The sequence below is a fragment of the Solea senegalensis genome, linkage group LG17 (genome assembly GCF_019176455.1).
Source record: "Solea senegalensis isolate Sse05_10M linkage group LG17, IFAPA_SoseM_1, whole genome shotgun sequence".
NCBI classification, from domain to species: Eukaryota; Metazoa; Chordata; class Actinopteri; order Pleuronectiformes; family Soleidae; genus Solea; species Solea senegalensis.
Genome location: NC_058037.1, coordinates 11,486,459 through 11,512,786, shown reverse-complemented (window position 1 = coordinate 11,512,786; position 26,328 = coordinate 11,486,459). Strand labels below are relative to the sequence as shown.

Genomic DNA, 26,328 nt, shown 5'->3' with positions numbered 1-26,328 from the left:
GATTCTTATGTTCTATGCATGATGATGTCTATCTATCTATCTATCTATCTATCTATCTATCTATCTATCTATCTATCTATCTATCTATCTATGTAACAGGTGGATTCTAAATGCAGGTGCAGGTGGATATTTGTCTTTTCTGGACTTTTCTGGATTATTTTTGCAGTGACGTCTGCTGGACTCTCACTCTTTTCTCGTTGTAAAAGTCCATACACACACACACACACACACATAGATATAGTCTATACTGTGTCAAGTATGCACATACCGATGCAGGAAGGAAAAAAAAACAACAGATACACAATCCACTGCCTCCTTTTGTCGTGGTCACTTCATTGACTGCTGCAGAAGAACACAGAGTCACTAATACAAGAAAAGTGAAAGAGGCAACCCCGGCAACCATGATGTTGGTTATATTTGTGTAAAGGCTATCGGTGAATGACGAGGATTAGGACGAGTTAAGGAGATTATGTCACACATTCACCACTCACCAACCCCAGCAGCCACCCACCCACACACACACACATGCACACACTCACACACACACTCAATCTTAACTCCAAAATGTTATTGATCTGTGAGAATGGAAACGTGCATGTCCAGTGCTTTCGTTAATTCTGCCCTGATTAAGTTGATGGTGCCATTTGTGGAATCAGTCACATACAGACAGGTGGTGGTTACCTGCAGAGAAGTATAAAAAAACCCTAATATAATAAAGGAGAATTCGGAGGAACTAGTCCATATAATAAAGGTGCATTGTAGCCTTTATTTATGAGAGATAGAAGAAAAAAGCAGCAGCAAAGACTCTGTGTGTGTCTCTGCGGGAAAATCTAAGGAATATCATAGTGATTTCTCTGCAGGCTTGTTAGTAGCTGTTGAGCTAAAGGGCAGGTTGAAAGACACAACAATGGCTAATTGCAATTAACTACGCCTCTCCACCTCGCCCCTGTCCGCTTAAATCGACACTTTGTGCGTCCATATGGCCTTCAGTGTACCGTGGGAATGATCACAATTAAAAAAAAAAAGAAAAGAATATGGATTTCTGGAGTTACCCGGTGAAAGCGCAGCAGGCTGCCAAGGTCAGAGTGTCAGTGAGCCCAAGCCCACGGCCCCGTGGACAGCCGAGCACCGCGTGGACAACTCGGTACGTTCAGTGTGCAACGCGCGAGCTGGATCCAAACGAAACCTCCCGTTTACGCACAAGTTTAGGAACTTATTATTATGAAGAAAATGTCATTATTACTGCAATCTTTATTATTATTATCATTGTAATAATAACAATAATAATAATAATAATACTAGTAATATTAAATAAACTGTAATAATAATGTTCTAAACGAATATAAATATTTTAAGATCATCATCACAAATTAATATAATTTAAACAGTGTGGCGCAGACATATGTTTGAACATAACACAAACATGCACTATAAAAGCTCTATATATTAAACACTATAATAAATAAAAATTGTTTTGATGTTTTGTTTACTTCACTTTATTTTTTTACATATATAATGTGGCTAATAATTGGATTAACTGTTAAAATTAAGGGTAAAAGTCATTGTAAGAACAGTTGGAAAGTCAAACACCTGCAACAGGTTGAACTAGTGAAACTAAAATTACAAAGATAAAGAAGAAATACTTAAATACTATATTTAACAACAAAATAAAGGTGTGAGGATTTTTTTTTACAATATTGCAAACGTTTTTAATAGAAAAACGCACACGCAGTAGTTTAACATTAACTCTGTGATTTCTGTGAAGTATTATATGCATGAACTTATCCTTAAACGTTTAAATGTAACATTAACAATGAAGGAAACGACGCGTACGGCACTACTGAGATTCAAATAAATAAACAACAACACAAATATAAGCAGCTAAAGCATAGTTAAAATGTTGCTGAACACTTTTCTTTATAGATTCAAGAGCACAAACATCACTCACATACACATTCACACCACCAGCCACACACACACACACACACACACACACACACACTCAGGCACACACACGCCAGTGACGTCAGGCTGGAGTTTGGAGTAGAAAGCCAAGTGGATGAAGGAAGTGGAGATCTCCACCCTCCACCCTCCAGCCTCCCCCGTGACACTTCTCATAAATATTACCGAGGCTTATTTGGGGGGAACTCGCACCACAAAGTCACATCGTGTCTTGGTTTTAAAAGCTCTCATCTGCCTCAGTATCCGAATACTGTTCTTTTTGCTTGCTTTCTTTCTTTCTTTCTTTCTTTCTTTCTTTCTATCTTTTTTTGGTTTTTCCTTCCTGCTGGTGCACAGTTTATCACTGAAGTCAGAGACGCGCCGGGCAAAGCTTCTCCAACTCTGAACTTTACGCACCGAGCAGGAGCTCTGCTGCCGCCGCCGCTGATCAGTCTCTGTCCTGGAGCTGCGGTCCGCGTCACTCCGCGAACACTGTGGGCTACAATGAGCCATCGAGTGTCTTGACGCGGAGTCATCGAGTGGAGATTTACGCTTGTCAAGTTGAGCAGCTCGGGGAATTTGATTTTGGTAAAAAGAGACCATAGAGAGAGGATTGTTTTTTTTGTCTTTCTTTCTGAACTGTATCATAAAGTCGAACATCCATGATGAGCAAACCCGCCGGTTCAACAAGTGGCTGTTTGGATATTCTGAACGTCAAATCAAGTAAGTGTCGCCTTTCTCTCTCCCTGACGCTCCCGAGTGACCCGAGTGACTGTGTGAATTAGATTCGCTTCTCCGTGAATTAAGTCCGTTGTTTTTTGACGCGTCAGACAAATAAAGTTAAAGCACAGCTGCTGTTTCTAATGTCACTACAATAAGAAGTCGTTTCACTCCTCGTGCGCGTGGAAAAAAAAAGAAGTGTGATAAGCGGTCCGTGGGGAATAGCTGTCGCTTGTTTCTTTTTCCAAGCGCGCGCGCGCGCACACACACACACACACACACACACACACTTTACTGCGTAAACTTGTGTCCAAAACGAAATCATGGCACTTAAAGAATCTACTGTCACATTAGGCAGATCACATTTTAGAGGACATAAATATTAACGTGGAGTTGCGCCTCATCCATCCACGCGCTGCTCTCTTTGCCTCCAACTTTATGACACTTGTTGCCTGTATTCTTTTTTTTTTTAAATAATGTCTCCAATAACAACAACAATAATAATAATAATAATAATAATAATGATAACAACAACAATCTGAGGGAACATTTGCTTTTACATTTTGGTGTCAATTGATCTAAAGCGGATCCATATCTTGTGGTAATTTTAATTTAGAAAAAATAAAACATCTCGTTCTTAAATTACACAAATTTTATTTTATATTAATCCGAAATGTGTTCAGTGATATGATGGTTTTAAATTGTTGAACATTTTCTTGACTTATTGTGTGTTATGTTAGTTTTAGTTTGGCAATTATTCCTCTACGAGGCCTCCTCATAAATATAAATTAAATCACACATAATCCAGGCCTAAATCAGGCTGTTGTTTTTTGATTTTAAATATAGGATGATTTTCTTTGCCGGTTCCATTCGCCCGTTTAGTTGACTTCAGCACGGCCAAATAAACATCTTATAATGTTGTATTAAATTATAACAACTCACACAGCTACTGTCGTGGTGTGCTTATGGGTGGTCAGTGCTGTAAAAACGTGTCCTTCTCTCTCTCAGTGAAACTTCACGTCCACTTCTTTCAGCAGGTTCTCGCCTTGATGCTGATTACGTTAATAGAATATGCCATAAATCTTCGACCAATTACCGCGCACAATGGAGACGAATTGGACCCCCACCGCGGGAAGTTAAATACATTTCCCTCTTACACAACATCACCGCGCGTCATTTTTATGTCACCGACTCTCAGCAAACTTCATATTTTTTTGTGTGAGTGTTTCCGTCATGGTTCACATTTGGTTTAATTGCGCATGGGAGTTGTTGTTTTTTTTTTTCAAAATGTAACTGTCTTGTTTATATTTAAGCAATTTATTTCATGATTCATTGACCTGAGCTATATCACTTATTTACTTTATGTCTCCTGTCACTTATAAACTCTGCACACTGCACGTAAAACGCTTCAAACAAAGTTGTCCACCTTCATCTTAAAGTAATGACACGGCTGTGGCCCGCACTTAAATAGCTGCACAGCTCTCCGAATCTTCATAATCTGGCAATTGAGGCACGATAACTCTCTCCCGGAGTCATTGTTTTTGCTGCTGAGTACTTATTCCCATGCTACCCTTTTTGACGGGTCACTGGTGAATCAATGAGCAGGTGGCAAAACGTCAGTGTAATTACATAGGCGGCTTTTCCCTCCAGAATAATAATAAAAAAGACTCCTCATATGCATACAAATATAGCTCTTTTTCATAGATTTGAATACAAAATCTTCACACACAAGGAAAAAAAAATCACATTTTTTTCATCTACACCGGAGTCGATTTACATACACTTCATTTGAGTTGGTGAAACGAGTTGGTGCGCATTATTCTCATGGTGCAGTGTCACTCCCTAATCCTGGGGCCTATAGACCTGCGGGATAAAGCAGCTGTCGAGTCCTATTATGAAGGGGAGTTGGCAGCTTGTCGAGATCCAGGCAGTCAGACGAGGTTCAATGGGGGAAAATCATTAAGTTAACACTTTCCCCTAATGTCTCCATTGTGCGCCCTCGGGCCATTGTCTTAGAGAGCTCAGATATGACGCTTCCCACCGGACTTTATTCTTGAAATGTGCGCAGTGAATTCCCATGGTCGGACGAGTCGCGGGTCACGGTCCAGTGTGTGTGTGTCTGTTTGACAAAAACAAATACTTTCTGGGAAGTCAAACCAAGTTCAGTCCTGGCTTTTACTGTATGCACAAATTGGACACCAGCGACATTGTCTTCAACTCATGAATTAAAAACTTTTCTAAAAGTTTTTTTGTCAAAATGTCCGTTTTTGTCATTCTTGCAGAATCACAATTTACTACAATATTTGTATTCATTTTAAATTGAGGTGAATCTCTCCTACTGTTTATGAACGTTGTTTTTAACTGGAATAACGGGCCTTTCCCAGGTCGGATTCTGGACATCCCATGCAAAGTGTGCGGTGACCGCAGCTCAGGGAAGCACTACGGCGTTTACGCCTGTGACGGCTGCTCGGGATTCTTCAAGAGGAGCATCCGCAGGAACAGAACTTACGTCTGTAAATCTGGCTCTCAGGTGAGAGGCCTCGCCACTGTTCACTATTTACTCAAATCCTATATTTGTCCTCATTTTCTTTCCTTTTTTTATGTTAGATTAATTGATTTTTGACATAGACGCTGGTTTTGAAAGATTCTTTCATTATACTCTTAATGGATGCAGGAGGAAGCAGGAACATTAAAAAGAAAATCAAACCAAGAGAGCATTCAGTACCCAGTCATTCTGATTTCTACACTGACTAAATGATATCCAAGCAACATGCACTGCATTCATCTCCAGGGAGACGTGTTTACTCAGACTCAGCCAAAAGATCACAACAGACTATTAAAGCTTTACGCACGAATGTGGCATTTTACGCGCAGATGTCTGTTTGCTTTGCTCTTGCGGCGCAGCGTTAAGTCTCTCCTGATGAGCCTAATTGTGTCATGCCTGCGCCATTAAGTAGTGAGCTAAACACCTCACTGCTGTAATATATCAGGTGTAATCCAATCTAATGTGATGACTCGAAGGCGAGGATTTAGGCAGCAGAGGGCGGGATGGAGTGCTTATCCTGCAGGATCAGGGCGCACTGGAGCCGCAGGGGAGTAGCGCATAACTACACGATAATAGCACGATCTTTCACCTGGAGATTGGCCTCCCAGGCAGATAATAGTACCAAGCTTTCTGTCGTGCAAGCCCAGAGAATTTCAACTGGAATCTCTAACCCCCCTCCTTCCTTTTTCCCTCCCTCCCATCCCTCTCTCTCTCTCTTCCCCTGCACAGGGCGGTTGTCCCGTGGACAAAACTCACAGAAACCAGTGCCGAGCGTGCCGTTTGAAGAAGTGTCTAGAAGTGAATATGAATAAAGACGGTAAATGGAACATTATTATTATTATAATTATAATTGTTATTATTAATAACGATGAGCAGTGTTGTGCAAAGGGAGCAAAGGCTGAAGATAAAAAAGGGCACCTCCTCATAATTATTCATTGGGGAAAAACTTACAGTGTACTTGCACTTGTACTTACACTTCAATAAATGTGCACTCATGGTGTTTAATATACCTGCTCAACACTTTTCTACAAAGTCACTGCATAGAAGTGCTGTGTGGCAGAATGTACAACTCAAATGCAAATTAAGGGCATCTTTCATTATTTTAATTGAGAATTGATGCTGTAAAAAAAAAATATAAATTTAGAAAAAATAAATGTAAAAAAAATAAAACGTCGTTCAAAATGGGTATTTATATATACATAGTTGAGGACAAAAATATTAGCCTTCCATATGAAAAGGTCATTGTTTTAAAGGCATTTCCCAATTTTGGATACTTCCATGTTTTAACTTGAACATCGAAATGAAATTATTCCACAAAAACCAAAACCGACCAGGGTACAAATTATTAGTCCCCTCGAGCCATAGCCATAGCATTGAATGTAATGCTCAAAACTAACAAAATAAATCATTTAAAACGAAATGAACTTACTTCACCGACTCTCAACAAATACATTATTTATATTTGTGTTTCACAGCCGTTCAGCACGAGAGGGGCCCCCGGACCTCCACCATCCGCAAACAGGTCGCCCTGTACTTCCGGGGCCACAAAGAGGTGAACGGATCATCGACGCATTTCTCTGGAGGCTCTCTGCCCGGCCCTCCCTTCTTCACCACGGTCACGCAGCTGGAGCCACACAACCTGGAGATGAGCGCGGTGGCCACCACACCTGAGAGACAGGCCATCGTGGGTCTGGCACAGCCCACCCCGAAGGTAGATTTTTTTTTTTATTCTCCTTCAATTTCGTATAGGATTTCTTATAGTACAAATTCATTTATAAAATCATAATGTACAATTTATCCCGTGGCTGTTTCCTGTAATATAAACTTCCCAAATGTTATTATAGGATTTGTTTTCTTCGCAAAGTGAGAAGCTGAAATTCTTGTCCCGATTTAGCAGCCACAAATCCGCCAATTAGGCCAGATTTATCAGCGCAAATCTGCCACAGGCAACAATTATGACAACAATGATTATAAAACCAGGTGCTGCTGATTGGGATTTGATCATTGTTAACCGCAATTACCTGCACAGAGAGTCACAGTTAACTGTGTTGTTGTTGATGATGATGATGATGATGACGATGACGACGATGGTTTATTCCTTCCAGTATCCCCACGAGGTCAGTGGCACTCCAATGTTCCTCTACGAGATGGCGACAGAGTCAGTGTGCGAGTCGGCGGCGCGCCTCCTGTTCATGAGCATCAAGTGGGCAAAAAGTGTCCCTGCGTTCTCCACGCTGCCTTTATCTGATCAGGTAAACTGTGGACTGATGGACAGAGGGAGACGTTTTAGAGACATAAGTTCCAATGTGTTGTACGTGTAGAGAAACAATAAGAATATGTTGAAAAAATGATATAGTTTTTCAGGATTTAAAGTCAAATGATATGTTTAAGGCCATTTTGCACAGACATTTCAGGGGGCAGAGGGTTAAAGGAAAGGGGGGCACCACTCATAATCATAATATTGCAATTGCAAGTTGTACTTAAATATGTATTTATTCCAATAACCAACCACACATGTAGGTGTTTAACAACAAATTTTGGGTAACTAAAACCAAAGGAGTTGCTGTGCATCAGCATGGAATTGAAAACCCAACATGTTTTACGCACGGATTACTGTTATTTGTGCTTAATGTGACTAAAACAAGTGAATAAAACCTATATTTAGAAAAGCGTTTTATTCAAAAACAATCTTATCTTTCACAGTTGATTCTCCTTGAGGACGCCTGGAGGGAGTTATTTGTTCTGGGCATCGCGCAGTGGGCCATTCCCGTGGACTCCACCACTCTTCTGGCTGTCTCTGGTGTGTGCACTTATGAGAGCACAGGCTGCAACAGGCCTCATATAGATGAACACGTGATAACAGTGTTATTCTGTATATAATGACCCTCTCTGTGTGTGTGTGTGTGTGTATAATAGGAATGAACACTGACAACACAGAGACTCAGCGGATGAATAAAATCATCTCTGAGATCCAGGCTCTTCAGGAGGTGGTGACCAGGTTCAGACAGATGCGGCTTGACGCGACAGAGTTCGCCTGTTTAAAATGTATCGTGACATTTAAAGCTGGTGAGTGCTCTAACTTATATTTATGTACCATGCAAATGTCGGCGGATCAAAACAGGACCTGGAAATAAATAGAACGGTCATTATTGATCATTTTAGAGGAACTGAAAAACAAAACGAAAGTATATAGACAGGACATTGTGTTCTATTTCTTTTACAAATGAAGTGCAATTTTCTTGGCATTATTGCACACTTTTAATTGACAATCAATGCTATGGGCCACATAAGTGCAGGTGCTCTGTCTGTGCACAGAGTTGCACTGTGCGCAAAACTGAAAATCTTTACTGACCCCCTCAACAAAAACAAAACAAAACAAAACATAATGCAACATCCATTAATAGAAACTAAGGAACTGGAATGAAAATCACACAGACAGTCCCTTAATAGTTCTAAGCAGTTTGTAGGCCTGTTTGTAGACATTGAACGTTGAATGGGCTCAAATGGAAAGTTTCACTTCTTGGGTGACACTACTGACCGTTTCCTTCTGCCTCTGAAGTTCCCACGCACGGCAACACTGAGCTGCGGAGTTTCCGCAACGCCAGCGCCATCGCTGCTCTGCAGGACGAGGCGCAGCTCACTCTCAACAGCTACATCCACACCAGGTGAGACTCCGCAGACACGCGGCGCGCAACAGCAGCCTATACATGCGTTCATTATTGAGTTAATGAGGCAATAAGCCACAGTCACAGTCGCCTCCTGTAATTTTGCGCAGGTGCGTCAATTGGCAGCAATTTGTCACCAGGTGTGCGTTAATTAGAGAGGCTGCGCGAGAGCGATATAATTTATTTTTATTTATTTGATGATGTGTTGTGTTCCAGGTACCCGACTCAGCCGTGTCGCTTCGGCAAGCTGCTCCTGCTCCTGCCGGCTCTGCGCTCCGTCAACCCGTCCACCATAGAGGAGGTGTTCTTCAAGAAGACCATCGGAAACGTGCCCATCACCAGACTCCTCTCTGACATGTACAAGTCCAGCGATATATGAGTTTTCACCAGTGTGCTCGGAGCGGGGGAAAAACAACAAAAACAAAAACAACAACAACAACGCCTGACCTAAAGGATCCATAAAGAAACTCACACTAAAACAGAAAGTGATCACAGGAAGCCAAGACCCTATAGCAGATGTAACCATGGGCTGAAACACAGACTGTACCACAGCCTGAATTCACCGTGTAGCCTGTTAACAGTTGCTCTAGTTGAGGACTATAGCCAGTCATTTTCATTGTAGAGTTAAGGACAGCCTGCAGTGTTTGACTCCACCTGCTGAGCACGTCCAACAAAGACATGTTATATATATACATATATATATATTAATACATTTGTTTTCGAGTGTCTGTGAGACCAATGAGCTTGATGACCAATTCAATCTTTTTATTGCTGTGTTCAATCCCTATGGAGGAAGAAAAAAAGAAAAGAGAAGAAGAAAAAAAACCGATGTCATGATGCGAGTCGCTGTCCCTCGATCTGGTGCTGAAACCAAACACACGGGGGCAACGATGTGGAAGCAACTCAGTGAAAATGTTGACTTAAAAATGGGTTATGCTCACATATCCTGTGAAACTCCACGAATCAGAAGATAGTGTTTTTGTATTTAAGTGGTTACTGTCCTGTTTGTGTGTCCTGGGTCGACTTTGTTAAGTTAGACACTAACACTGGATATTAAAAAAGAAAAGAAAAGAAAAGAAAAGGAAGAAAAAAGAATCAGCACTTGGGAATGTTTTTGTGATCCGTGATGTTTTTATTCTGCTGTAAATACGTTAGAGTTATAACTGTGTAGGGTTGTAACAGAGAGAATAAATAAAATACACTGAATTGAGTTTTCATATGATCTTGGCTTGAAGCTGCTCCACGTTATTGCAAATAATAGTGTTACGCTTCAGTTTGTCTTCATTGTAAAAGGTGAAAAATATCGAGATATTTCCAGGTCACATTTAAAAGTGGTGAATAAATCCTAATGTGATGAATAACTTTTAATAACTTTGATTATTTCTTACATGTCTTGCATCAAGTGAAGTGGGTTTATGTGGCGGGTAAAGTTTATATGTGAGTCATTTACTTGTGTTTCAGATTAATGTGTTTAATGTGCACTCTGGCACCAGAGCAGCACCTCTTCTTTTTATCGAAAATATAAATATATTGTCATTTTAACTTGATGTTGAAGGAGCCAGAACTCAAATCTAAAATCTATGAAGCATATAAAAATATACATTTACTGGTAGTGACATATTTTGGTTATAAGAATAGATCGATCTATTAAATAAAAGGACTTTAAATGTGTTAAATGATTATGATGATGTCATGGGGTTGTTTCTAAATTATAACTTATGTTTCTCTGTAAATTGACACAAAGCCTAAAGTGTCTCCATGATGTAAATAATAAATGATGTATTTATTGGGTAACATATTAAATTGGGCACAATTTATATTACAGTACACTAATAATATGGTAATCATTTTGTAATAAAGGCATATTATTATGATAATACATCTTAATCCGATAATAATCACCACTAACACCCTGAAAATAATGGAAAATGGGAGCATGATTTTTAATATGAATGTGAAGTTGCCTGTTTATTACTTTGGAAATAACATATTACTGTACTATTATCTTATCTCCTTGTTATCATACTGTTATTGTTATGACCGGGGTGGAAATTGTACTGGAAAAAGATGGTATTACCATAATATGACTTCCCTACAACTACAACCATATAATTAACATTTATTAGTGTACTATAATGTAAAGTTCTATCAAATGTGAATTTGGTGTTGCTGAAAAGGCCGCGGCGTCTTGACAGACAACTGTGACGCACCAATGTACTTCCATTTCACCTATTTTATTGGAAAAATCTTCAAAATGAACAAAAATGGCACAGCAGTATACAAATCTCAAAATGCATATGGCCTGTAGAAATACTGCAGTTCCCTCTTTGTATATAATGTCTTTCCTGCTATAAAATTACCGTGATAAGTGGACGGGTGCTGGTTGATACGCTCACACACACACACAAACACACACACACACACGCACACACACACACGCTTCCGATGAGGGAATCGAAGAGGGAATCAACTGTGTGTGACTTCAGAATCAAGGCCCATCAAATACGTGTGTTTAGTTGCTATATTTACGGTGAGCCATGCCATTATCGGATATATATACACACATATATATAAATATGTGTGTATATATATATATATATATATATATATATACACACATATATATAAATATGTGTGTACATATATATATATATATATGTATATATATATAAATGATGGGAAATGTGGGTCTTTTCAAGAGCTTTGCATACATAGAAGACTTCACTACATAAAGGAACATATTTTAAGACATGACGAGCTAAATGATAAATACATAATATATCCATGTTAGTGGCATTTCCAGACAAAGAGATATAACTTTAAATTACTCTGAAGCACAGTTATGTTTTAAACATCCTTGACTCCAATTAGAAAGGGGAAAACAAACACCGATCAGGACCACTAACTGAACTTAAAGAGGCAGTGAGTGAACGATATTATTGGGACGAGGTGGCGGGTGGTCGTCTTTGAAATGTATATTGTCTGTGAGAAACCTGGAGCAGTGACGAGAGCTTTGGGTTGTCGGACCGCGCCGGGCTGAGCAGGGGTTGAGCCGCACCGGGGGCCAAGCGGGGCCATCGTTTCTCTTCAGGCTTGTCTGATTTTGGATGGGGTGTAGTTCTTGTCCACGGACTCGTCCTGTAGAAACATGTGCAGGCATCGCTCGTTCTGGGCTAGAGGGTGACCGGCCACTCTGAAACACACCACAGTGGAAACGGTGAAAACAGGTAGGTTTTTTTGACGCCTCAGGGACATTGTCAAAAGGTGACAGTTAATTACCCGAGTTCAGCTTTTGGCAGAAGCGCACAAGTGGATTAAGGAGTCATTTGGAATGTGTGAGGTAACATTTATATTATTAGTATTCGGTACATTTGTGCGTACTTAAATACTGGTGACATTCCCCAGGTTTAAGGTAAAATGCTTCCCTTAAATTTTGCATTTCACAGATTCAGACCGGCTCTTCCAACCGTCTTCTTTTACATATACCAAGAGTAAATTCAAATTTCAGAAAACTGCATTCTGCGTTGCAGCTAATGTGTTCTATTTTACATTTTACACAAGTTGCAACATCATATTTTACACACTTGTCGTTCAACTTTGCCAAATTGCTATGACTCAAATGCTTTTAATGAACATGAATATGAATAAATATGTAATATTAATAACAACACAAAACTTGGGCAGGTAGAAGACGGCCACAGAATAAAAACGCTTCCACCGGTTAATGTCTTTTATCTTTACGTAACTGTTCACTAATCAATAATCACTCGGTACATTCTGTAACAGTAATAACGCGAAAACCCAGTGACGATAACACAAGTGAAGAGTTTCGAATTGAGTGCACAAGGGGGAGGAACTCGGTGAAATCATTTTTTTTTTCTCAACCTCTACTTTTACATGCGAGTATCATTTACCGAAATGAATTTGATTACATCACATCCATTACAGCTAAGTTATGACTCTGACCCTCCGTTAAAGCCACTCTGACATGAGGCTTTCCTTTTAATTCCCCTCCAGATGACAAACACGAGCTTAATGGGCCTGAGCCTGTGCAGCTGAGACTGAATGTCTCAAAACAGATCAATATTTCGGATAAATTAAGCTGCTCATGAGGCACGGCCACGACAAATATTAGGGCAATCAGTTGAAAATCAACACTGCGATACAACAAACTCTATTTAGTCGGTTTTTTGGAAAGGCTGCCATTGAGGACGACGTGCAGCGGGAGATTCTCAAGGCCTTGCTTGCTTTTTTTCTGAAGTGGGGATGTGTTGCCCTTCTCTTATACCTGAAGTTTGAATTACGCCGTTTGAGGCTAATCAAAAACTGACGCTTATCTCATCTCCTCCTTCTCAGTTGTTTCAAAGCAACAATGGTCCCAAACGATTTTGTCTTCACAATGCTCTCAATCACAGATTAAAACAATGCTGCCAGCCACATCGTCCAGTATTAAGTCTGAACAATGATATGATCAACGGCGGCGTTTCATTCACTGGAGGCAAAGGGGGGAAAACCTTAATTGCCAGCACATTCTTATTTATGGATTTTAATTTTCTCAACTGTCTTTGCGCACTTAATATTCCAACAGGAAACATTGACGCATTTGCACATGAAACAAAGATAATGGCCAAGTCTGCAATCAAAGCAAATAATTACAATCACACAGTAACTTTTATTGTTCTGCAGCTGAAAACGAGGACGTGCTGGATCAAAAATAAGCAGAGGTGCACACAGCATCCCATGGAACCACGCGCTGTAATTTGAGCTGCAATTATCATAAATTACACATCAACAATAAAACAAATCTGGGAAAAATGATGTTGTGAGGTGCACACTTGAGTCCTCTTTAAGTTATTTTTGTCCTTTGCAGGGTAATTATGAAAGAGAATTAAGGAGGAAAAGAAAAAGATCTGCCCGTCTAAGCTGTTTCAGTTTGTTAACAATAAGAGAAGTGAAAAAGTTGAATATACTTGATGCACAAAGTGTTTCATTGTTCTGCAGAGTTAGAACACCTCGCTGAGACAGAAGCTGCAAATGACTGTGGATACAGAGAAGCTGTAAAGAATAAAAAAAAGTTTTTACCTCAAGGCAAGATAGGGGAGGAACAGAGAAAGTCAAAGTTGTGAAACAGCCTACTTGTTGAGAAACTGCTCCAGACCCTGTCTTCGCTCCTCAATGAAACCATCTTCAAATATCCCATCGTCCCCCCGAAATGGAAGCTGTCTGATAAACGCCTTTCCTGGAAGAGGAGGGACGACCACCTGGAATGAGAGGAAATCACAGACCGGCAGGTTAACGAGAACATATGTGCTTAGAATTAAGACATTAATAACCGTGAAGTCTGTGAAGTCCGATAAACCAAGGTCAGATCTGATCTCCTATGGTCAGTGCTACCCAAACACAAGTTACGTGAGGCTCAAAACCAACAGTAAAAATGCTCCCCAAGAATTTAAAAGTTTTAGAAGCTGTAAAAATGGTCACATGACATGGGAAAGGAGTGGCTAATCCCGGTTTGACCAAGGGCCTTTCTCTGACTTACTCCCACACTCCTAAAATATGCACAGGTTAATTGGACACTATATGTTTGCCCTGCGAAGGACTCGCGAACTGTACAGGGTGTAACCAGCCTTTTGCAACCGCTGTCAACTGGGATTGGGAGTGGCTCCTCTACAACCTTCATGTGTAGGATTAAGCAGTGGAAAATCAGTGAGTGAGAGAAGACGTGAACAGCAACTTGCCTCTAGATGAAGCACAACAAAGGCAGATGTGGTCAATGTAATATAAAGATTTGGTGAGGCAAGTATTTCAGAGGCTTTGTGCCGAGTTGCCGTCAATGTCTCACCTTGCTCTCCCTCTCCAGCTCCGCTCTGAGCCACTCAAAGTCACTGTATCGCCTCCGCACAGAGGACTCCTTCAGCTTGAAGATGGGTAGGTTCGTCTGTGGACAAACACAAGTGGCAAACTGTTACAGCGACGACCGCCTTGGTTTAAGGTTTCCTTAAATCGCTGTGGCTAATAAATGAACTAAAGAATCATTGAGGATTTTCATAAAGCCACAAAAGTAAAGAACGTGCAGTTAAACAGACAATTCACCGTCTTTAGGATTTAAGATTTACAACCGCTACAAACTAAATCACAGGCCACACTTCCAGCTCCAATAGTAGAAATATCAGAAAACTGTTATTAACATGCTATAAGTGCGAATACGTTTTTTATTCTTACTTCAAGGTAAATGTACCATCTTACATTTGTTTCTAGTGTAGCCTTGCGTTTTCTACTCTGACTTTATTCAAACGAACAACAAGGCCTAAGAGAAAACAACTAAGGACACAAAATGAACCAATCCAGATAAAAAATAAATAAATAAACTGGCCTCCAGACAAAGTTCACTTATGTTTTGCTCAACAAGGTCTATTGCACTGAGAATGTTTTGCCTATTTTTTCCACCGGTGTGTTCGTGTATACCAGTGCACAGATGTGCGCGTAATTCTAAGCTGCTATTGACAAGCACTTGAGAGTGAATTTAATATTAAAAAGGGGAGATGTTTTGACATTGACGGAGAACACTGAAGCAAACAGCACATTACAGCACAATGCCAAAGCTCTTCACTAGTCCTGGCAGCACATGGCCATCCCATGACAATGTGCAAACACAGAGCGAGTGAATGAGCATTTCATTGGCAGGCAACATTCGGAGAAGGTCAGAATTCATGGGAGGAGGAGGAGGAGGAATCACAAGAGCAAGGCAACTGAGCAAGTAGGCGCAGCATGAATACAGTGTGAGCAGGAAACTGATCGATGAGCAGATGGCTGTGTGCAGGCAAAGGGATGGAGAGTTAACTAGAAGGCTGAGTAAATGGCTGAGCAAAAGAAAAAAAGAAAGGAAAAGGAGGGGGTGTAAAGGAAGAAAAGAAAAACTGGAGAGGTTGGGAGCTTCATCTGGTCTGTGCAGGACTAATTGAGGAGGGAGGAGAGCAGGAGTGGTCTTTTCGCTCTCATCCTCTCTTCCTTTCGTTTTTCCCCTCTTTATTTCCCCTCACTCTGTGATAATAAGTCAGATTTTCTGCCCTTGAGACTCCTCATGGTGGTGTTTCAATGGGGGGGACACAGGCATTCATTTTCTTCCCTCTCCGCTCTGTCCTCTCCTCAGTCCTCAAAACTGTGGATCCCACCCACATTTGGTGGGAAGGAGTGAGAATTTCTGGTAAAGATCTCACTATGAGGATAAGCCGCACAACGGTAACATAAATGTGATGTTACGTTTGCCTAGAGAACGAACGCTGGCCATTAAATGCACCTCTGGGGTTGTCACAAAAAGCTATTTTTGTTGTGATAATCAAGTGCTTGACTCTTCAATCAGTCACTTACGTAGGTACACCTGCAACATCCAGTGTAACAAGCTCAAAAAAATTTGGGCCTCTTTAAAGATAATAATGCTCCATTATAATGAAAAATGTGAAATGATTGTTGCTTACATTTTACCCAGTAAATTGAAATGGGGCGATTAAGGTAAATGTGGAGGAGTTCTTGCACTGGATTTGCTTTACACACTGGCAAGCATCCAACACAGTTTCCGTTTAGGTTCTAGTTCCAATCGGCCTGCGTTTACACCAGTTAAGTAAAACCAAAGTTCCACCAGGTGTTGCTCAACGCACAACGAGAGTGTAAGTAAACATGACTGTGGCAACATGGCGGACCACAATCTTCATCAAAGATTCATACTCATCCAGAGACAACGGCATGTTCTTCGTTTCCTTCTGTACTTTCACCGGTATTGTCCTTCCTTCTTCCTTTTGTCTACAGCATACACAGGCAAACCCACTGATGACTTATTGGTCAGCAAAGGGCTAAATGTGTGAATTTGGCGTAAATGCGTCAGTCGGCTCAGAATTTGGTTCGGTAACTTCAGAACGTGCTGGAGGCGTGCCAGCGTGAAACAGTGGTGTGCAGTTTCACTGTGCGGCACTGATTCCCAGGGTCTACATTGAAGTCGAAGCAAATGGTGTCAACGGCATTATGTTTCTTTGCAAACTTCATACAGTGACGTTTGTGATAATGTTGCATGGAATTTTTCCCTCTTACATGCACCAGTGACATTTTTCTAGTTCATAAAAAAAGTAAGACTACATTAATTCATTCCAGTTGCAGGTTTTTTTATACATACATCTTGCTTCAAAATACAGTTGGGTGATTTGGACAAAACTATATCACCATAAAAAAAAACAATAATGATCGCAATAAAATGTCAGAGGTTTTGCTCTGGAGTGAAAGTTTAAACTAATTGTGGTTTTGAAATCTTTTCGTGGGCAACAACAAAACACATAATAGCAATTATGTGTTTCGTATCAAAGTGTGTACACACTGCATAAGCATTATATTGCTATTTAGTGAGGTTTTTCTATATTGATATTGACGAAAATGACATCATGGTCTATATATTATTTAATTATTGCCCAGCCTTACTTCAGAGGCAAAAAAATGTGCTGTTTTGTCAGACTTTTACATACTGTATGTACAAATCTGGGTATTGTTTTGTTTGTGTTTGTCAGTGAGAAAACAAAGCATCAAATTTCAAAATCTGTCTCTAACTCTTATGTAAACTCAGTTGCAATAATAGGAAAACATCCTTACTCTGTCACCAAATTGGTACCTGTATACTCAGTCTCTGCCACTCCCTCTTTCCCACAGTTTTTTTTTTTTCATGCAACTCACCAGCCCTAAAACATTTCCTCAACCCATAATTTCAAGTTCTCTCCAGGTGAAGTTGTCAATTACCCCCTCACTCCTCCTCTTTCTCAGGTCACAGGAGAAGTGGATTATCTTAGCTTTATCGCCCCAGTGCTCTAGCATTAACTTCACTCTCCTCTCACCATGGACTGGCCCTGCTGTGTCATGTTACCTCACAGCATGGAGCGCCACAAAGTTAATCCCCACCACAACAGATCACAGTTACAGGTAATCTGCCACTGCCGTGACTCTAATCCCATCATGTGTGCACACACACAGAAATCACTTAAGCGCTCACAAGCACACACTGACGTACACGAGGTATACACGAACAGGTGTCACGTGCTATAGATCTGACCAGTCATACAGTTAGTATCGTAAAAATAATAGCCCAGAGCGCTCAAGCTTGTTTGTACACTCAGGCGAACGATCTCCAGACAATGAAGTTAGCAGGGAAGGTGTAAGGAAAGAAAGTCACCTGGCCTTTCAATCCTCTCACCCTCTCTAACCCTGTGATTAAGAGATTGCCCTTGCAGGACAAGGGGAGGAACGTAAACGACAGAACTGAAAAATGAGAGGTCTCACTCTCTGTTTCGCTCTCTCTCACTCTCATACACACACACACACACACTAACACAGGAGGAGGCGGTGCGTGAGAGCTCTACGAGTCAAAGATCAGGTTTCCCCTGGCCTCTGTTCTCTTCATGGCTGGTTAGAGGCAAGGGCTTGGGTGTCTCAACTTACTGGCCCCTGCAGTGTTTGGGACATGGGACCAGTCCAGACTTAGCCACTTCTTAGCATTTCATTAATTGTTTAAATAGGAAAATCATAAAAAAAGATAAAAGGATTGTGAAAGACAAACATTAGCAGAGGAAGAAAAAAGCCAGATACACACAAATGAGGCATTAGTGGTTATCCTAAAAGCAGCCCTAAAAGAGAAAAAACTGTATTATTATTTTTAAAGAGGAGCATAAAGCTAGATGTAGATCTTTCAAAGTGTACCTACTAGCTTTATTTTCCATTTGGAGCATACAAGGTGCAATCCATGCTTCATGGGAAGAGTGTCTGACTCATAATGAGAGGGACACAATACCTTAGGCTCATTGAAAATGGGTTGAAAAGAGGCAAAAACCCCTTAAAAACAGAGAGAACAGTGAAAGACCGAGAGAGGGGACAAAGATCACTCATCTCCTGAGAGAATAGTTCAAGGCCACCATGCATTAGCTTTTAGCAGGATGGATTAAGTCAAGTTTGAGAGAGCGCATCCTAAACCTCCCCCCCACGCCCTCTTCTCACCCCTCCCATATACTCCCTTTTCAGAATAACAGCATTAAAAATGGCAACATAATACCATCTCATTGCATCATATTCCAAAATGGGGGGAAAAAGACAGGGAACAAAAGAGTTAAGGCTATAGGTCTTTTGCTCTTGCCTCTCCATGTCCTCTCTCACTCGTTCCCTTGCATGCAGGCCCCTGTGGCCTGACAGCCTAGACTCGGCGAGCTGGCAAAAAGCTGCTTTGTTGCCATAGTTTCAACTCCCACTTTTGATACTGTCATTTCAAGTAGGATATGGTAGCCTTGATACAATATGTTCCCCATTTCCATTAAAATAGTTGTCGAAGAGGATGCTGTAGACTTTGGATTACACTTGACTGTGCCTGACAAGCACCCCCCCACCCCACCACACCCCACCCCACACACACACACACACACACACACACACACACACACACACACACACACACACACACACACACACACACACACACACACACACACACACACACACACACACACACACACACACACACACACACACTCCCCATCTCTCTCCATTTTATTAATGACCAAAGCCCCCCGCCCCAATGTCCAAATGGAAAAGAGAAAGAAAGAAGAAAGAGAGAGGGAGAAGCTATGGGAGTAGAGAAGAGGAGGGGTAGAAGACTGAGTGAGAGTGAGAGACAGAGCTGTAAGAGGCCTTTTATGTACTCCTATCCATAAACAAAGTGAGATCCCAAAGTTCACTCCATTGAATGTGCTCTCTGGATGAGATGGGAACCAAGTAAAGACAAGAAATTTTGATAATACTCAACATCCCCTTCACACACAAACACACACCCACACCACAAACCCTCTGTTTGATGAAGGTATAAAAACGATGTTGCTTGAGCTCGAACCAGTAACACCCCCCGAAAAACATTAGGTGACATGATAATACTCTACTGTACAACTTTATGGACCATTAGGAACATGACAAACATGTGCAGGGGCAGAAAAAAACCTGACACTAAAAATGAAAAAAGAGAACAGAAAATTATTTTTACACCACTCCGGCCATTACAAGATGGCTCAGGCAAAATTAGATATCCTTTCATTATGAACTGAGCTTCAGCCGGACTGAAATGAGTGGATGGATCACATTGATTTTTAACACTAAAGACATGACTGGCTGTCAACAAGCGACCTATGTAATCTGCCTCAAGCAAAACAGTTTTCACACAACAAACCAAACCTTATACAACTTGTCCCAGCACTAATTGCATTGAACATTCAACATACCGATAAGTCCCAAGCCATAGGCCTAATCTGACACATATTTAAACAGTCACATCAAACGTCACAGCAAACGTGGGCACTCTCATATGACAAAATATGGCCTTACAGTACAGTAAACCACATTCAGTTATTCAGTTAAGGACTGTAGTAACTCACATACTGTGAGACACTTTAAACCAGGTAAAGTGAGTGCACACAGTAAAGAGTGAAAATGGGATAAGTGGGCAAAGGGATGAAGGCTGGTGAGGGGGGGTGGCTTTCTGCCCTCCCATGGTAGGGGGTGTGGAGTAAGGCTGGGGAATAAACACGCCAACTCCCCCACACCGTAGCCCGTTTCATTCTTCCCTTCTATCAATGAGGGGATTAGGCCGACTGTCTCAGGGCGGCCACAAGGGCTCTCTCTCAGTTTCAGATGGATAGCGGAACATCAGTGAGAACAGGGGACAAGGGAATAAGTTAAGAAAAGGAACTATAACAAAATTAGCTAACAAAATTTCAGTATAGTCCTAATTATTGGAAGCACAATGAAACCAAACACAAGAGCAACAAAAATGATATGGCATGCACTCTGGAGAGCAGAACTGTGGCCAATGTTAAAATGTTATTGATGGAGTGAAATGCTTCTTAAGAAACCTGAAGAAAGAAGGAGAGAAGCAAAGCAAAGTTGACACCGTGTTTGTTGAGAATTGTGGGATGCGCCGCGTCTTCTGTGGTCTTATGCAAAGCAGGGTCACGCAAGGGTATGAGGTGCACAATAATGCTGATTACACGCATATGCTAATTATTACACGCTAATCAAGTACAGTAGCCTTATATTCAATGCCAACGCCTGGAGACGGGTTCTCTTCCCTCAACCCAATTCTTTAAGGTAAAGGGAAACTATAAATACTTGATGATACTAACCAATCTAAACATGCCAGGCCACTAACTACAGGGGTGTCAGTTAAATGATATGACACTTTACAGATAAGAGATGAGGCAATCAGTTGAGCATCATGACTGAATGACAAGTCCATACTCCTAATGCTGCCTGCACATTAAACTCATATGTAAAGCAATAGCTTGAATGGCAGCAAAAGGGACAAATGTCCTGAAAAATATGTATGTCTTTGGAAAAAAAAAACTTTACATAGCAGAATTCAAACTTCAAACATGTGGTGATCAACCGTTTCGCTTGTGGGAAACTAAACCTAATCATGTCATTGTCTTGTCTACAAATAAAGGCTTTTATTCATGATCATAGTGTAACTTACACTTAGACAATCCCAATTTTTGTTAACATTAGTCAATTTCTCTGGGGTTAAACCCTTCTGAAATGCCATTTAAGTGTCAATCCCCTAACAAATACTACATGATAAGGTTGAAGGCTTCAAGACAAATGTAAATGGGCCTCCAGAAAAGATAATTTTTGTAAATAATTTAGACGTAAGCAGCAGATAGGTGGGTATTTAAAAAAAAAAATAATTAACTCACAGTCTAGTGCTGGAAAAAGCATGCCAAATCAACAGGTGGCAACAATACTATTATTGAAAAGTAGAGCTGAAACGATTAATCGATTATTAATCGATTACTAAATTAATCGACAACTGTTTTGATAATCGATTAATCGGTTTTAAGGTTTTTTCATGATTAAAACAAGATTTCCGATCGCTTAAGCTTCTTAAATGTGAATATTTTCTTAATTTCATTGCTCTGGATAACAAAGAAATCATTAAAAGTCAATCATTTTGTTTTGTGGACAGGTTTGATGAACGCCGATCAACATTTTTTAAGGTTTTCTTATATTTTATGGACCAAACGATTAATCGAGAAAATAATCGACAGATTAATCGATTATGAAAATAAGGGTTAGTTGCAGCGCTACTGAAAAGCCTTGTTGGCCAATAAGAAGACAGAGGTCACATGACACAAGCGTGACAAATCAACAAAGGCAATGTCATGGCCGAATCAATCGTTAACTGTGTCATCATTTCCGAAGGTCTGCTTTCGCTTACACATACAAAAAGGCAAGACTAGTTTTCAAATAAAAATGGAAACAGCATTGTCCTTAAACTTCTCAATTTTTAGGTCTCTAAGTGCCAGGGTAGTGTGGATGACAGGCATATCCAGGCATTTTTAAACAAGAACAAAGAAGAGTAGCTGATAAATCACCAAAATGCAGTACTGATCTGATGCTTGTTGAAAGTCGTCCAAAAACTTTTTATGCAGATCTGCCAAAAGTGTGACTTGGTGTCCTCACCGATTGCTCACTAACACCACATTTGCAGGCAGTAAAGATAATCTAACATGTGACATCTGACAACATATTAATTACAACCTTTAACCTTTTATGAAAGGGAGGAGAAACTTCTCTACGAAGAATCCTAAACTCCCCTGCAAACTCTTCAGTCAAGTAGGCGGAAGGAAATGTGTTGAGTGAGGCTGGGGGGGAAGAGCATCCTGTATCCTGTCTATAGTTACAAGGAAGCTGACTTGCTGAGTTATGTTCTCCTTTAGTGTGATAGTGGCGCACACAACCCTACATGACTTTTGATGAATAAGTATTACCTCAGCCAAGAACGACATGTTTCTGACAGTGGTTGTTTATGTTAGGTTTTTATGTCTAGCAGAGCAGCATAACTACAACGGAAAGGAGGATTATTATTCTTTTGATTAATGTAGGGTGTAAGTTAAGGAAGAAATTATTTGATTTGAAGATCTCCACATAAGATAATGATAGCATTCTAGTTTATGTACATATAGCTTATATATCTATCTATATAGCTTATGGTGGGACTTCAGACTGTAAAAAATGAAATACTCTCTGTTCATTGCTTTTGCCATGGTGGTTTGGAAATCAGAGCCTACTTTATTTACATATTAAACCCCCACTTCAAAACATTAAATACACTCTTGATGGTTTGTCAGTTCTGTGTTGTAAAAACATGGTAGATGGCAGCCTCGTAAAGCAAGGCCCTTGCAGAAAGTACATGACAAGGCTTATTCTAAAGCTATACAAACCAAACTATTTCTAGTTAAAAGTGATTATACACTTACACAAATATATATGTGTATTGTATTCAATACATTCTTCAGACTGTTAGACAATGGATCTTTGAAATAGTATTAGTGTGATGAGTTTGTGAATGAGGGAGCAGAGCAGTTGGTCACACTGTGACACTTTCATGTAAAGTTGGTCATAGTAAGTGTGGACGATGAGGTTATCTATAATTTGCAGTCAGAAAATTGGGTGTGGCTGCAGGAGTATAACTCTGAACTGTTTTGAACAATACTTGTTTTATCACAGTTTTGGGCCAGGTTGCAACAGAGTTTATATAACTCCAACCAAATTTTTGACATGGTGCCAAAGTGAACTGACAAAACTGCTGCACTGACGCGACACAGTGGGAGGAAAAAACTTTCAGGCTAATGTAAACAACTATCCTGCTCCAGAAGAGCAATGGAAAACTCACATTTACAGCGGATAGAAGGTTCACATTGTGTATGTAAATATTGACATTACTCATGTCAAATTAAATTATATGTATATTATTAAACGTACAAACTAGTAAACTCCTAATATCAAGGACTGACATTACTTCGATGACAGGAAGCTAATCACCAACAACTTTGACGAGTGTCACTAGCCTGATAACTAGCATGGGCAAACTTATTTCGCCAACAATCCTGTGTTTTTCGTGCACTATTGTTCACAAAGTCGAACAGCAACCACGTCATAATGTGCATGTCTTTTGCACTGCGATAGTCCAGATGTCAAGAAGTTTGAACGATCTTTGATTGCACAGCCAGGTCGCTAGCTCAGGTAGCTAGCTTACAAGCTAACACCATTAGCACTTGCTATAGCAGGCTCACCTTCAGTCTGATTTCGTAGGTGGTATATTTGGCCCTGCCGACGCCGACGGTCTGAGGGTCGCTCACATCAATCTCTAGAAAATTACTCGGTGGGCCATACGCGTCATTAAAATTCTGAGGCTTAGCGCAGAGCCTTCTGGTGTCGGCTATGGTATCAGCCATGTCTTCCCCCTGTCCTTCTAGCAGCTCGCGTTAAGTTAGCCGGAATACAAGTATGTGTATTCCGCTACCGTCCTTCAAAATAAAAGCCCGTACTATTCCCAAAGCCGATAAAATGGTACCACAAACTAAAGAAAATAGACTTTTCTGTCCATACCGAATAATACAGAGACTCCAACACTGATATACATACACTCGATACAGTAGGGCTGTTAATCTGTACTCAATATATTATTTGTTTCTTTGCATATCAACATCATATTAACCAACACAACCATATGGGATATTTGTTCTATTCTAAAAGGAATAAGAAATTATCTTTAAGAAAAATGTTATAATAATATACACAATATACACAACAAATTAGTCAGGCACGTTAAATTATGCACAAATTTGACCTTGTCTCGAATTAAGTATATTAGAAATTGGGTCATCATGACAATTGGTGATCTTTAAAAAAAATGTGAGCCCATAAATCAAATGTTTGAAAACTAAGTATCAATAGTTCTATATTTCATGTGGTTTAGTGTTTTCATGCACTGATAATCTGAAATTGTAAATTTTACGTTGGAGGTAAATCACCTGACTTCCGGTATCATCTCCGTCTTACTTCCGATCAGCTGAGACTCGCATGACGCTGCTCAGATATCTGCCGCTGGGTTTGTTTACAACTTGCCGGAGGACACGTTCGTTTATCCGACCATAGTCAAATATTGATTGAGTTAATGTGTACACTCTGCTGCACCACGTACAGTTGACACAGTACATACATACAATACATCGGAATTTAACACCCCAAACTATGTATTAAAAAAAATATCACATAATAATAATAATTAAAAAGAAAAAAGGGACGGTATCCTAAAAGCATCAAAACCTAATAGGATACATACAATTACACATGCAGGCAGAAGTTCAACTTAAATTTAATTTTATTGCAAATATGCAGCTGTCTTGAATAATATATGCTGCTTTCCCTCCCAGCCTTTGGCAAGTATCTGATACAGGTTCCCTACGTGAAGCACAACTCAATTTCTTCTTTGTTTATACATGTGTATGTTATTTTAATATGTAAAAAATGTTTATATCATATTGTCTTGATTCTTGCACAGTAATTGATTTGTCTTAATTGACCTGCTTTAATCTTGTAAACAGCTGGTGTCTGAGCTGTTGACTCTTATTTTCGTCTGTGTTAGTTTTAAAGGAGAGAGGGGGAGAGAGATTCACAAGCCCCTCTGTTTCCCATTCATGTGTATGTGGAAGTTATATGGCCGGAGATTTCCAATCCACCTTGGAAGTACTTTTTGGTGGAGTCACCCTTTAAAAGATCAAGTTTTAAAGGAGAGAGGGGGAGAGAGATTCACAAGCCCCTCTGTTTCCCATTCATGTGTATGTGGAAGTTATATGGCAGTTTTTTGCGATTTTTGTCGCCATGGTTACTTGAAACGCTTAGAAATAGTCATCGCACACAAGTACCGGTCGAGCCGCACGTTTTGATATAACATGTGTGGGGGTTTTCTCAAAACTGTTGGAGGAGTTAGACGTCAAAGTTTTGGGTGGAAGAATACAGAGAGACTGACAAGCCCCTCCCAAAGTCCCCTCTGCTCCTTACACACACGCACACACACACACGCAAACACACGACTGTCTCTATCTCTCCAAAACCAGCAGAGAAATCAGAGAAAACAGCATGTTTTTAAGTTGTCATATTTCAAGAACGGTTGATGATAGAGATAAAATTTTTGGTTTGTGAGCGTCAGGAGGCTTTCGGCAACTCCCACATTTAAATTTGTGACAAACGGGCAAGAATTGACAGAGAAATCACAGTTTTAAAATCACCCTCGTCTTGATTTTTCCAGAACTCAAAAGCAGACATTTTAACATGGGAGTCAATGGAGAGTGTGACCGGAGTTGTCTGCGCTTTGAGGTGATTTTAAGAAAAACTACAAGTCATATGAACATGAAAACGCACACAGGGTTAGACGACGCCCATGGCAACGTTTTGATGTAAAAATTATCAGTGTAGGTTGGAAATTGTGGGCAGGAGAGGAGTTTGTTTAGAGATTTTTGGTGATTATTTTGCTGGATCTCGCTAGAGTGGGCCACTCTAGCGATCCGCCCACACACTTCACAAACCACTCACACAATCATTATAAAATCA

General features: G+C 40.3%; 2 protein-coding genes across 2 annotated transcripts; one reads left to right on the top strand and one right to left on the bottom strand.

Moving 5' to 3' along the window:
- The first annotated feature begins 2,126 nt into the window (after positions 1-2,126).
- Positions 2,127-10,695, top strand: nr2e1 (nuclear receptor subfamily 2, group E, member 1). Its single transcript, XM_044049176.1, has 9 exons — positions 2,127-2,664; positions 5,046-5,191; positions 5,936-6,023; positions 6,682-6,917; positions 7,312-7,458; positions 7,910-8,006; positions 8,123-8,272; positions 8,766-8,871; positions 9,088-10,695. The coding sequence occupies exons 1-9, from the start codon at positions 2,604-2,606 to the stop codon at positions 9,248-9,250; spliced, it is 1,194 nt and encodes a 397-aa protein (XP_043905111.1). The 5' UTR covers positions 2,127-2,603; the 3' UTR covers positions 9,251-10,695.
- An 805-nt stretch (positions 10,696-11,500) lies between these two features.
- Positions 11,501-24,205, bottom strand: snx3 (sorting nexin 3). Its single transcript, XM_044049177.1, has 4 exons — positions 24,009-24,205; positions 14,714-14,809; positions 14,008-14,132; positions 11,501-12,064 (listed from the first exon to the last, which is right to left on the bottom strand). Exons 1-4 carry the CDS (start codon positions 24,168-24,170, stop codon positions 11,959-11,961), a joined length of 489 nt encoding a protein of 162 aa, XP_043905112.1. The 5' UTR covers positions 24,171-24,205; the 3' UTR covers positions 11,501-11,958.
- Positions 24,206-26,328: the final 2,123 nt, after the last annotated feature.